At 44.9% G+C, this 13,265-nt stretch overlaps 1 protein-coding gene across 1 annotated transcript in view; it reads left to right on the top strand.

Moving 5' to 3' along the window:
• Positions 1-11,287, top strand: part of LOC144180736 (uncharacterized) — a 55,008-nt gene extending 43,721 nt beyond the window's left edge. The window contains exons 13-14 of the mRNA XM_077709007.1: positions 2,542-2,889; positions 10,602-11,287. Coding sequence (XP_077565133.1) covers positions 2,542-2,889; positions 10,602-10,874 — 621 coding nt within the window. The 3' untranslated portion in view covers positions 10,875-11,287. The remainder of the gene's footprint in view (positions 1-2,541; positions 2,890-10,601) is intronic.
• The last annotated feature ends 1,978 nt before the right edge of the window (positions 11,288-13,265 follow it).

The following is a 13,265-nucleotide window of genomic DNA, read 5'->3' as shown; positions in this document are numbered from 1 at the left end:
ACCCCGCACAACGGCGGATCGGTTGCATGAATTCTTACGTGTTCTTGCTCAAGCACCAATGCTTCCCGCCTCATAGTGCGCGACATAATGGAGTACGGCGTTCAAAGCTCCGACTCCGCGTGTTTCAACAACGCTCCGCACATTATAAAACTTTTTGAGTAAAATTCACCATTGGGATCTAAATGAGGCCCTCAATGGTATAAAGTTTCTTGTTTTGCCTGCCATCAGAAAAAAGCCGCACCTGTGCCGACAGCTGCGCCTTGCGGGAAAACAGGCGGCGCACACTCTGAGGAGTTACTGTACGATTGTGGGAGAGGAGGAAAGCCCCTATCACGTTACACAATGCCCGTACGCGGTCAACAGCTCCACCACATGGCTATGTCAAGCTGAGGCGGCAGTCAGAGGGCTGCTGACAGTCTGCGCTGCCGAAACACCTGACCACCACGCCACCCGATCGACTGAAGTTACCGTAGTGACTTTTTGTTATCAGCTCATTAATTGCACTGTAGTCGACTCCCGTTAATGAGAAGTCCGCGGGGACCACAAAACGCTACCATTACACAAAAAGCACAATACAGCAATGACCTTAGTCCGCAACGCGTCACCCTTCTTGATTTTTTTCAAAGTCTAGACTTCCATCCGCAGTTACAGCGTGCGACACCGTTTTCGGTGATATCTCACACATGTAGCTAAATTAGAAACCTGAAGCGTCCATCACGCGAACTGCTTACGCGGAGTTGTGCTTAACAGGCAGGGTTAAGGACTTGAAAAAATTAAAGCCGTTCACCGCAATGGGCCATCTGTCGGAAGTGCAGAACAGTGATTCGCCATAATGGGATGTACCGCCGTTATCCGCTCGCTGCTACCGCCCCACGCAATTCACATTTCCCGCCTCCGCAGTGTTCGCGCGCCCCCTGCCTGAAACTGCGCCAGTGGCAGTTCTGTACTTTCTGTGCCTTCTTTAATTTCGTATGCTGGAGCTGTTTTTCATCATTTCCAACGCGTAAGTTTGTTCTTGCGTGGCTGGAGCCTTTCTGCGTCATTTTGAACGCGCCATTTTTTTTTCATGCGTGGCTGGAGCCTTTCTGCGGCATTTCGAACGCGCATTTTTTTTTTCTTGCGCGGCCCCTTTTTTCGCTTGCACTCGTGACAACCAACCCAACGAGCGTTCCTAACTAAAACGCGGGCGCTGTCCGCTCATTACGTATATTTTGCCTCAAATGTACATTTACTTTTATTTGCGCTGAACAACGCGGACATGTATGACAAGCGCCAGCGGTTCACGAGTTCCGAACGCTTGACTATATAAACAGCATGTCTTTCGAAACTACGCCGCGAAGACAGCGCTACAACGGAACACCCTGTTGCTCTACTTGGGTCTAGCGAGCGAGCCACGACGACAAGGCGAGCGCCTAAATTGCTGTGCACTTAAAAAGAGAGAGACCGTACGCTGGTGCTGGCCTGCCGCTTTGCGATTGCGTGGCGCCTCAGAGGTGATGGCGAAGAAGTAGTGCAGAGCACGGTGGTGTTTGGCCGCTTATCGAGTTCAAGCTTTATCGAGAGATGCGAAACACCTTTATGCTTTTTTATCCGGAATAACTTCCAATTAACCAGTATACCAATTACCAGTATTACCAGTATACCAATTACCAGTATTAGAGCGATTATAGAGCGATTTACTCTATTGAATGGCATGTAAAATTGCCGGGACGAGAACATCACCACTTTTAACCAAAAAGTCCAATTTGGCGACTTCGTATTATCGAGAGTCAACTGTATGTGTTCTGACTTCAGTGTTCTCACTACATTATTTATGCTATACCTTTCACCAATCAGAATGAATTGTAGTGATCTCTTCTCATTATTGCAACTGTTTACAAGTACAAAGCAATTTTTACAACAATTGCTAAGGAAATACTTCCAATAATTGACGTGAACGTGATGTCCTCACCCACAAATTAAGCATATTTGGCATCGATAAGGTGCTCGTGGTATTGTATGAGAGTACTGAGCATCGAGAAGTGCAGATAAGACAATTCGTTTGGTGCATAGATTTTCCGGGAAGACTAAAACGGTAGAGATGTACCATTGATATACTTGGTAGTTAGTATTGGTAACTATGCCTGAGCGAATAGCTTGTTCCTGCTAAACAGGGCTGAGGCTGTTGCCGTAACACTAACAGCAGCAGTCTCCGTTCTGACCATGTGCCAATGTAATGTCCTTGTTCCCGCCTTTACAGCTCGATGGACACCTTCGCAATTGCAATAGTGCAGTGCGTATCATAAAATTCGCAGCCCTAAACCGTTTGGCATAGTGCCCACGTTGCAGCTTTAGCCTGGATTTAACGCGACGGCAACACTGTTCCCACGCAGTTATTGAGGCTTTTCGGCAGTCACATACGCATTCATGAATTCTTCAAAAATTTTCCAACCGATCGGGCTAAGTAGTTAGACATACTTCGTTCTGTTACATGTGATTGATCTAGGCAGACACGTCGCTCAGCCTTCTGTAAAAAAATGCTATCGGCGCGCTTTCGTGTAGTCGGTGGCCAAGGGCACTCCAGCCGATATGTCCAACGTGCTACCCCTTGACTTCATCTTACACGTGAATGGTGCCTCGGTGTCAAACGTGCCCCTTTCTCGGATCAAGAAGATCATCAGTAGCGCCGGCGACCAGATGGTCCTGTCGGTGATGGCCTCAAGCCCGTGCCGACTGCTGACCACCTACCGCGACATATTGACCATCATGCACGGCATGGCCGCCGTGACAGTCGTGATCAAGGCCGCCGCGATCAGCTGCTTTGGCACCAAGCCGTTTGGCATTGACGTCATCGATGTCGATGTGGTGGACGACAAGGTTCAGGCCATGACTAAGTGCTTCGTGATCTTGGTAAGGCCTGGCAAAGGGCAACCGCAGTTCTCAGTTCCAGAATTTGTTCTTAACACGCCACTTAAGGGAAGTAGGAGACCACTGGCCGAAAGTAAGAACCGTACTAAAGCAGTTTCCTTGGGCACGTTGGTGAACAAGGTTGTGCCGCTCACCACGTCGTTATTCATGTTAGCGGGCTTCTAGAGCGAATACTTTACTTGTGGCGGGAAGCCGTATACGAAAGTTTACTTTTTGGGCAGAACAATCAAGACTACTTTTTTTATGACGACAGCATGGATGAATTATCAATCTAGCCTGATAGAACAGTAAGAATGGATCAACACAAATACTTGAAAGTGTGGATAAATGGAGTAAATACAGTTTAAAAACTCACGACGAAGACTGTGGAATTATACGAAACCAAGCGTGGGTATAAAGAAACACAAAACTATGCGGCTTTATATCAAACACGAATAACTTAAGAAATATACAAAAGCGTAATGGTTCAGGGATGCAAGTCTGCACACACAGTTCTCTGCTTAAGACCTGACGCCATTCATATCTACAAATAAACTAGACAATGGCTGTAGTTGCTTTAAGGCACTCAAAAGAAGAAAATTCAGCACAGGGGCATATGGCCTGGGTGTCGTTTGTAGTCCTAGAAGCACAAATTATAATGTTTCAAAGACAGCTTAAAAATGATGGATCACAGTAAGCGGAAAGACAGTGTTAGTCTCCTATTTAAGGAACGCACGGGCGCCCGCAGTCACAAGAAAAAAGGTTAATTATTAGATATGCGAACAAGAGCGGTGCACAACGAACATGTCATATGGACAGGACAGGAAAGAAGACCCCTAGAAACACGCTGGTCGAGCAGACACCATTAGAGGCGTACAAGGAAGAATAGTATCGCGAGACAGGTGGAAAATACCCCATGGTGTCATGACCCACCACATGTGCGGAGAGAACTGCATTTCCGTACGCATTTTTTCCCTCGTCAGGACCGGTCCTCTAGCCTTCATACGTGCTCGTGACCGCTGCCAGACCGGTTTCCAGAAGGAGAAAACGCATCAAGAAACGCGTAACTCCCCGCACATATGTCTGGTACTTTATAGTAGTACCCATATAGTAAACAACATAGCCTTGGATCAAAGTAAGAGTATATTGGAACTTCGGTGGAAGAAGTAACGGGTGGAGCTGAAAGCTGACCATCCTCTGATGTTCATGGGACTAAACTTTACTACGTATCACTCCGCTGGAGGCAGGGCCAAGATGAGAGTGCATGATATGACTGTGACGTATTCGAAGCACCGGGAACCTGTGCTAGGGTGGCATGTCACCACACCGGAATGACGCAGATATCAAAGCACTCGTTTACGCTAATTCTAGCGCACAGCTTCCACGAGGCCACTAGCATGGTCGGGAACAACAAGCTGCTTCAGCATCTACCAATGCCACTTTTCTAGAAATGTAGTAAGACACTTAAAAGAAAGAAATCCGAAACAACTGACGAAGCTTGAAGTAAATAAATACATATGTAGGATGCAGTTACCTTACGAGGGCTGTGCGCGACAGGACAAAAGAGCGTCACCATGGGCGTAGCCAGGGGCGGGGGTAGGGAGTTTCGGGGGAAAAATACATGGTTAGGAGTTATGTATCTGTGGACCGGAAGTAGTGCTAGGGAGGAAAATGAGGAAATGGTAAACTGTTTGAGAAGAGATATAAACGAGTTCAAAGATTCGGGCGAAATAATCATAGTTGGAGATATGAATGCCCATACAGAAGGTTTGGATGGATACAGAGACCACAATGGTTCTCTAGTGATAGATCTATGCCGGGAAAACCGGCTTGTAATAGTAAACACGGAAAGCAAGTGTGATGGACAAATAACGTGGGAAAGCGGTAACAGACAGTCCAGCATAGACTACAGTTTAGTACCGAGACAGTATACGGAAGGCTGCGGGAAATAAGGATAGATGAAAATGGAACAGACAGCTTAGGAAGCGACCACAAGCGGTTTAGCTTGCACTTTGGAGGCGCAACCCGGACAAATGCAGAAATAGGTACAATAGGAGGAAATAATTTGAATAATGAGCAGTTAAAGATCATCGCTGATAATTTGAAAGATGAAATCAATAAATACCCAGACAAAAATTGGGGTTACGACGAAATGATTGCGTTCATAAAGGGTAAGATGAATGAAGCAAAGGAACGAAACCGATGGAAAGGGAAGAGAAAGCCGAGAAGCTGGTGGAATAAGGAAATAAAAGAGGCTATTGACCAGCGAAGAAAGGCGTCGAGAGAACATAGAGAAGCAAAAAGAACTGGTATGGAACCGAAGGTAGTGAAGGAGAAGTGGGATGTCTACCGTGGGAAAAAACTACAAGTGCAGAAAATGGTGCAAACAAAGATCAAGCAGAAAAGCGAACAATGGATGGCAGAAATACGGAAGAAGGACAAAAGCGCATCCAAGAAGTTTTGGAACCATGTAAAATCACTAAGCTCAAAAACGATAACCATCAAAAATTCCTGATTGATGAGGAGGGAGAACATTTAGAAGGAGAGCACGTGTTGGCGCATATTCATCGAGTGATTAGTGAGAAATTTAGTACAATAGTGGTAAGGAAACCTGCACCGATAACATCAGCGCCACAAAAGACTGCGGAAAGGGAAATAAGTTTGAGCAACCTTGATTGGAAAAAAGCAGAGCAAAAGGTTTCCCCCCAGACAGCAGTGGGCCCGGACGGAATATCAATGCAACTGATAAACCTACTTGGACCTAAAAGTAAGGAATCGTTTATGAGGGCAATAGATAAGGTGATCGAAACCAAACAAATACCAGATGACTGGTTAGAAAGTAGGATGAATTTAATATATAAAGGCAGAGGAGACAAAGCCAGTATTGATTCATACAGACCACTCACAGTAACGTCAGTGGTGTATAGATTCGTAATGCAGGCGACAAAATCCGAAATTCAAGCATGGATGGAAGAAAATGAAATACTTGGGGAACTGCAGAATGGATTTAGACAAGACAGGCGACTGGATGACAATTTGTTCGTGATAACACAATGCATTGAAATTGCGAAAGCACAGAATAGACCACCATGGATTACGTTCTTGGACATTAAAGGGGCATATGACAACGTAAACAGAGAATGGCTGTGGAGAATGCTGAAACTCCAGGGATTAGATGACGAGTTAGTACAGTTCCTTATAGCAATCTATAAAGACAATAGAGTGCACCTTACTTGGGAAGGACAGAAATGTGCCCAGCAGGTCAACATCCATCGGGGACTGAAACAGGAATGCCCTTTGAGCCCAATACTGTTCATGCTTTACATGTCAGGGTTAGAAACGAAACTGGAAGAAAGTCAAGTAGGGTTTAGCCTAACCCATATGCTGCAAGGCGAAGTGGTACAACAGCATAATCCGGGAATGTTATACGCAGACGACATTGTTCTTATAGCTGATAACCAAACCGATATGCAGCGGCTAATAAATATTTGCGGCCAGGAAGCCACTCACCTCGGATTAAATTTCAGTGCAGAAAAATCAGGAAAAATGGTTTTCAATGACGCTGCCACCGACGTAGTGTCTATCCAGCAAGGCGAATTACCTAGAGTGAAGGAATATAAATATTTGGGAGTGTGGATAAACAAAGGGGATAACTACTTAAGTACTCACGAGGAGCAACTTAAGGTTAAGGGAAAGCGAAACGCAGCTATAATGAATCATAGAGCTCTGTGGGGGTATAACAAATATGAAGTAGTAAGAGGAATGTGGAAAGGATTAATGGTTCCGGGTCTCAAGTTTGCGAATGCTGTACTCTGCTTAAAATCAGACGTTCTATCAGGCCTTGAAGTAAACCAGAGAACGGTAGGACGCTTGGCCTTAGGCGCGCATGGAAAAACAACTAACGAAGCAGTTCAGGGAGATATGGGCTGGGCGTCTTTTGAAGTTAGAGAAGCTCAGAGTAAAATATGCTTTGAGATGAGGTTGAGGGAAATGGATCAACGAAGGTGGGCAGCTAAGGTTTTTAGGTACCTATACTTGAAAAGCGTGGACACGCAGTGGTTAAGACAGACTAGAAGGCTAACGATGAAATACGGAAAGAACAGCGGGGAATCCAAAACAGCCAAGGTAACCAAAAAAGAGACAAGGCAGATTGAAACGAATAAATGGAGCGAAAAAATGGAAGCGAAAACGTCGATAGAGATGTACAGGGCTGAGAATATGAACACCAGAAAGGAAAATTTCTACGATAATTCCCAGGGCAGTGCTTTGCTTTTTGAGGCTAGAGCAGGTTGCCAGCGAACTAAGAGTTTTGTGGGGAAGTATTCACAAAATGATGGGGTATGCGTGGTCTGCGGAAAAGAAACAGAAATTATGCGGCACATCGTGTTAGAATGTGAGGGTATCCATCCAAATCTACATGAAGGGAATATTGGGCTTTCAGAAGCCCTAGGATTTAAAGGTATCACAGAGGAAGTTAACTTCAAGGCTGTCAAGGGGACGAAAAGATTAGAATGCTGGTGGACGAAAAGCAGAGAGGGGAATATTGCCTAGGACAGTTACCACCTGTAACAGAAAAAAAGTATTTTGTGCCTAATAAGCTTTTTGTGCCGGCCCTAAGCAGCGCTAGTATTGAACCAAAAGTGTAAAACATAGGTATATTAGTCCTTTTTGGTAAGATGACATCTCATCACCCCGATACAAAGGGGAAACCAATAGAAATCATCAATCATCGTCGGTGTCAGAACGCATCCCGAAATGTATGCATGCAGAAAATTGACATATATTGTTCGGGCTTCCGTCGCAGTCTATACCTCTCTTAACTTTCTTTTTTCCCGGTGGTGTATGACCTCCCCGAAATATATTTCTGGCTACGCCACTGAGGGTTCAAATCCATGGTAGTTCACGGCATAAAGCCTTGTAATTGGCTTTGGTATTCGCTTTCTTTCGAAAAAAGCGGGTTCGCTTTTTCACAAACTGCATAAGATTGCTAAGGGGCCATATTGACCTCGTAGCCCTTAACTACGGCAAATCCAATCCATATCGTGTACCTCCAGCGTGTAAAGAATAGGGGGTAGTCGTAAAACATAAACCCACGCCACATGCAGACGTTTTCCAACTTACAGTAGAGGTTCGCGCTAACACGTCTGCTGATCAACAAGAACAGGATGTATCCAGCGCTTTTATTTATCAAGATTGTTCGAGATCCTAGCCCAAACACAAAACAAAGTGAATTTTAAAATGCTGACTGAAAGTATTCGGGATACATTTGGGATCACAGCGCTTTGTTTCCTGTTTTTCCAGTGGCGTTACCTTTGTCTGGCCGCAGATCCACAATCACTAACAAATCTCCGAAGAAAGCATTCGCGGTTAGTCGCGTAGTTAGCCTAATTTTGTCGTTCAGGCAGGGTAACGTGCCACGAATATCTATGAGTAACGGAATCGCCTTTCTGTCCTCACGTTATCCCTGGGAAAAATTTTTTGGCTACAGATACCCTAAGGTAAGCATGACCATTGCGAGACAATAAGCGCTTTGCAAAAAAGACCCGTTCAGACTGATATACGGATTGAACAATTCTTAGCATGCCTAGCGGCGTTCGCACAATGCTGACAAATCTGGCATGCCATATTGTTGACGTCTGTGTAATAAACTTCTGCAGAGCGCAGCGTGACGAAGAAAGCCAATTAGTTGTAGTCAACGCAAAAACATTTTGAAGCAATATTTCTTAGCGCAAGATAGAACATAACGGAAAGAAAACACAGGATAAGCGCTATTCTGTGTTCTAGGACTTCTCCAGGGTTCGATTTCTGTCCTGTTTTTTCTTACGTCAAGTTCCAATGTTTCACAACAGTAACCAACTAGCCCATATTGGTGCGGTGGTAACATGAATTACCCAATGGTACAAAGGTCTACGTTATCGTTTTAAACGTTTATGTGTTAATAAACACGCCGCCAAATTTAGTAAGGTGGTATGTGGGACCATACCACGTGTCAGATTTGTGCTCTCAGAATCAGCAGTTCACTTTGAACGTAGTGCTGTAGCATATTTATGGACATTTCCCTAAGTATATCAACTATTACGTGATGGCTGCTTTTCCTTTCCGTAGTCCTTCCAAATGGTAGGACGAACCGAAAGCTTGACGGTACCCCTTTTGTTTATCTTAGGCAACATAGGGACTAAACTTATGATTTCCTAGGACTGTTCTTTCGTGCCGAACGTCCGACAAACAATTGCGTTTCAGCGGTGAACAAAGTGAAATGAACGAACAAGTGGAACTCATGCAATTCTCGAAAGCCTGGCCGGCGCATCTTAAATTTGCCTGGGCCTCGTAAGGCAGTACTGCTACAGAATTATTTATTTATTTCAGAGCTCAGCTGCCTGCTCTCCGCCCGCAGTAATGCATTCGTCACTTTGAAAAGTAATTCTCATGCTTCTAAAGACATCTGCTATCACCCAAGCTGACGCGTAGTACACGCCGCGGCCACGTAATACACGCCGTGGCAACACCTACGTTTTTTGTGTGTTTGTCTTTCGGCAAACCTCACCCGCCCGTGAATGCTGGGCACTGACAACACTTGTTTAAATAACATTTATTGATCCTTGTGAGCACTATGAGTCTGCTACAGCAGCACTTCAAGCTAAACCGGGGTAATCATTTCATTGTCTATTTCGTTAACTTCATGTTTCGCCTTATGGGAGCTGCAAGCAAATCAGCAGGTTTTTCTAGGGTGCTTTGAGAGCGAAACACGTGACCAGGAATACTTGTTTTCGCACGCGTTTTAGGGGCGAAGCACTTTTAAGGCCGAGACTTGTCCGTCCGGCGTCCGCCGTCCTTGCTCCAGGGACAGCACCGTGTAAATCGAAACATGTGTGAACAAAAGGTTCACAAAAAGTTCAACAGAATCGACAGCTGGGCTAGTGGTATCCGTCCATCCTAAACAACGCTTAACAAAACAACGACGTCTTGTGTCCCTTCTTCCTTGTCGTTGTTTTGTTAAGCGCTGTTTAGGATGGTCACAAAAAGTTAACAAGAACAATATGAAAGGTTCACAAAAGGATAGAAAGACAGACAGAGAGAGAGAGAGAGAGAGAGAGAGAGAGAGAGAGAGAGAGAGGGAGAGAGAGAGAGAGAGAGAGAGAGAGAGAGAGAGAGAGAGAGAGAGACGCACAGCACCTTGTATATCTAAACATCTGTGAACGAAAGATTCACAAAAGGTTAACAAGAACACCATAAAAGGTTCCCAAAAGGTTAGAGAGAGAGAGAGTGCTCCTGGAGAGCCTTGCCGCGCATGTGCGAGGAGCATTGGATTGGGTTGGAGTGGATTGAATTGGATTTGGATTGAATTGCGTTGAATTGAAGTGGATTGGGTTATATTGGATTGGATCAAATTGAATTCTATTGTATTGTATTGGATTGGATTGGATTCGATTGGATTGTACATCGTTTTATCAGCAGTAAGCACTCTGAGGGGTGATTTACGGTAAGAACGATCCCCAGTGCTCCGTCCACTCCTCATGATTCACTTCGTGGAGATGCGTGAATTTTTTTTCCCTCTCCGAAACCGGTCCTGTACTCTTCTTGCGTGTTCCTGATCGCGGCGAGATCGGTTTCCAGAGGGGGTAAACACTTGCGTAAATGAGTCTTTCTCCGCAGGGGTGCTTGGCCCTTTAGTTTCGACCTTTTGTTGTCTCTCAAACCAGTTTCTCTTCCTTCAGCGCGCAGATGTACCCAGCAGCAACGACAAAAAGATCTTCCCCGGTGACGTGTTGCTCGACATTGACGGAACCGCAGTACGAGGAATGACCCGGCAGCAGATTGACAGTCTGTTGAGCTGCGGCAAGCCAGAGATGGCGCTGTCGGTGGTGCCACTGTCCCCGATGCGCAAGAAGCGCTTTCTGCTCTCCAAGATTCAGGAGACTTGCATGACAGACATGAACTTGCCATCGAAGTCGACGGGGGCGGAAATCGACTGTTCGCCATCTGGCTGACTCGGCCTCCCCCCGCTCTCCAACCCTGAACTATCGATAATTCAAAATATGTTTTTAGGGTACTCGCCATAACTGAATGTGCTCATTGACTTTGATGCTGCATGTATAGAACATAATGTAGATCGGTTATGCGAAATTCATTTCAAGAGATACGCAAGAAGGGGCACATTTGTGGCCTCCGCATCTTACGCGAATGTGCTACAGTACTCTGTACACGTAAATAAGAATCTTTTGTTTCTCGCCGTGGTTTCTCAAGTGCGTTCCTCTCCACAACGTTCCCTTGAACTCTAGCTGACAACAATTATTTGTCAACAATTTTAGCACGTGCGCGCTTGCTGAAATAAATGCGAATGTAAACATTAGCCACGTTGTGCCTACGTGGTTAGACAACCTCACGTTTTCACTCAAACAGAAGGGCCACTCTACTTTCTTCTTGTTCGCCGTATATCTAACAAAATGAATGAATCTCTTCGGGCGACGATTTTTGTACAGTGGAGTATCTTTCTGGCCAAGAAAGGCCTTGAACTCAACCCGTATATACGTTTCCATACTTTAGTATATAAGCTGCCTCAAAGTTTCCAGCTGTGAATTTTGTTTAGGCGTATTAATAGGTCCGGAACATAACCAGGGCCTGATGCTGCGTAGGGTGTAAATTTCTTAAGTGCGCCAAAGTTGCATTGAACGTACTGAGGCGGGATTTTTGCGCCATTTTAACTTGTAACAGTCGTTCCATGATTTTGTCCATTCGTATTCTTCTTTTCTGTCTGACATTGCCTTACTCATTGGCACGTTGCGCTGTACAGAGGCCGCTTGACTGCACCAGTTCTCGTTTTATATCTGCCTGCAGTGCACGCTGGTGCTTCCATAAATACGTGCTCATTTCTTGGCTAGTCATTACCCGGTGCCTGGCACGCCATGCGAACGTTTTGTGGCGTTTGCAATGAAGTTTCACTACGTAAAACAAATTCGAAAGAAAAATCTATGGGTGCATCGGTGTCTACTTTAATGTTTTATTTAAACCCTCATAGGACAACCACAAAATATGCCAGTAGCGTCTTCTGACTTCGCCAATAAAACAATTACTACACCATTACCTGAGATACCTTCTTTTTGTGGCGTCAGAGACATGGCCCGTGAAAAATGCGGCTGATGATGACATAAGCATTGTGGTGAACCTAACGTAGAATAAACTCCCAGGGCAGAGGCTGCCGCTAACAGCAAGAGATCTTTGCTAAAGTAAATGACGTTCCTCACCACCGTGATGTGCAAAACTGCACTGTTTCTCGGGTTGGAAACATGAGTGCACCGTACGTATCACCATGATCCAGCAGACAGTAAAATTACCAGCAGCACTAGAACCAACCACGCAAGCCAGGACGTTCTCTTCTCTTTCCTCAAGTCCATCGCAAAACTTTACTGTTGAGAGGAGACTTCGTGGAGGCGTGTCTTCGACCAAAGCTTCGTCAACAAAGTATTTGTAGTTACTTGGAGACGAAACCATAATGAGTACTAGTGGCTGACTTAAAAACTCTTGCCTGCTTCGTCCCGGAATACGTCATGATCCCTAGGCACGCATTTTTCCGTATAAGCCAATTATTTCTCATTTTTTCCCAGTTTAGCAAATCACAATCTCAGGCTTTTAAATTGGTTGATATTGCTTCTAACCATTGCTTTTGACTTGATGTTTCGTCACCAGGGCTGGCGCCGCGTCCACCTATATAACCCTTGTTTAAAAGAGTTCTCCGAAGTGAAAGCGCTCGTTCCAAATACGAGAAAGCGCTGGAAAAACTTATACTTGATTTAGAACAGCGCGAAAAAGCTTAGGGAACAAAAACGTTTTCAAGGTGCTATGCGCCTAAATATGACTGAGTTCAGTGTCTATTTAGTAAACAGGTAATATGTGTAATTACACTCATTTTTGTAACTGTGTGGGTACCGTGCGAATAAACTAAGTTTGTGTGAATAAACCAACAGAGGGAGAGAGAGAGAGAGAGTGAGAGTGTGTAGACAGACAGAGCCCGTTAATTGGAGAGGTCAGCCCTGCAAACGAGAGGGCTTGCTACGCCAGATGGTGATAATTACAGGGATCAGAGGCGAATTTGGGAGATTGTGGAGGCGATAATAAGAGAGAAAACTAAAATTATCAAAAACGACACCAGTTAAAATCCAACAAGACACGAGGAAGTTCAATTAAAAGAGTAAACGGTTCAGAGGATGGAGAGAACGCCAAACGAACAAAAATTCGAATGTATAGAATGCCAACCGGCGCAGATGCAGTCACGCTTACAGTTTAAGAATTACAAGAAACCTTTCTAGCGCAGCTCTCCTCAGAAAACACAGCAAAATTTACGTTCGTAAATATTAATCATTATTGGCCCATGGTCCCAGAAA

This window comes from Haemaphysalis longicornis, unplaced genomic scaffold (genome assembly GCF_048455015.1).
Source record: "Haemaphysalis longicornis isolate Haplotype H1 unplaced genomic scaffold, Haemaphysalis longicornis Haplotype H1 scaffold_4, whole genome shotgun sequence".
NCBI classification, from domain to species: Eukaryota; Metazoa; Arthropoda; class Arachnida; order Ixodida; family Ixodidae; genus Haemaphysalis; species Haemaphysalis longicornis.
Note: the sequence above shows the minus strand (reverse complement) of the source record. Positions and strands in the feature narration are given on the sequence as shown.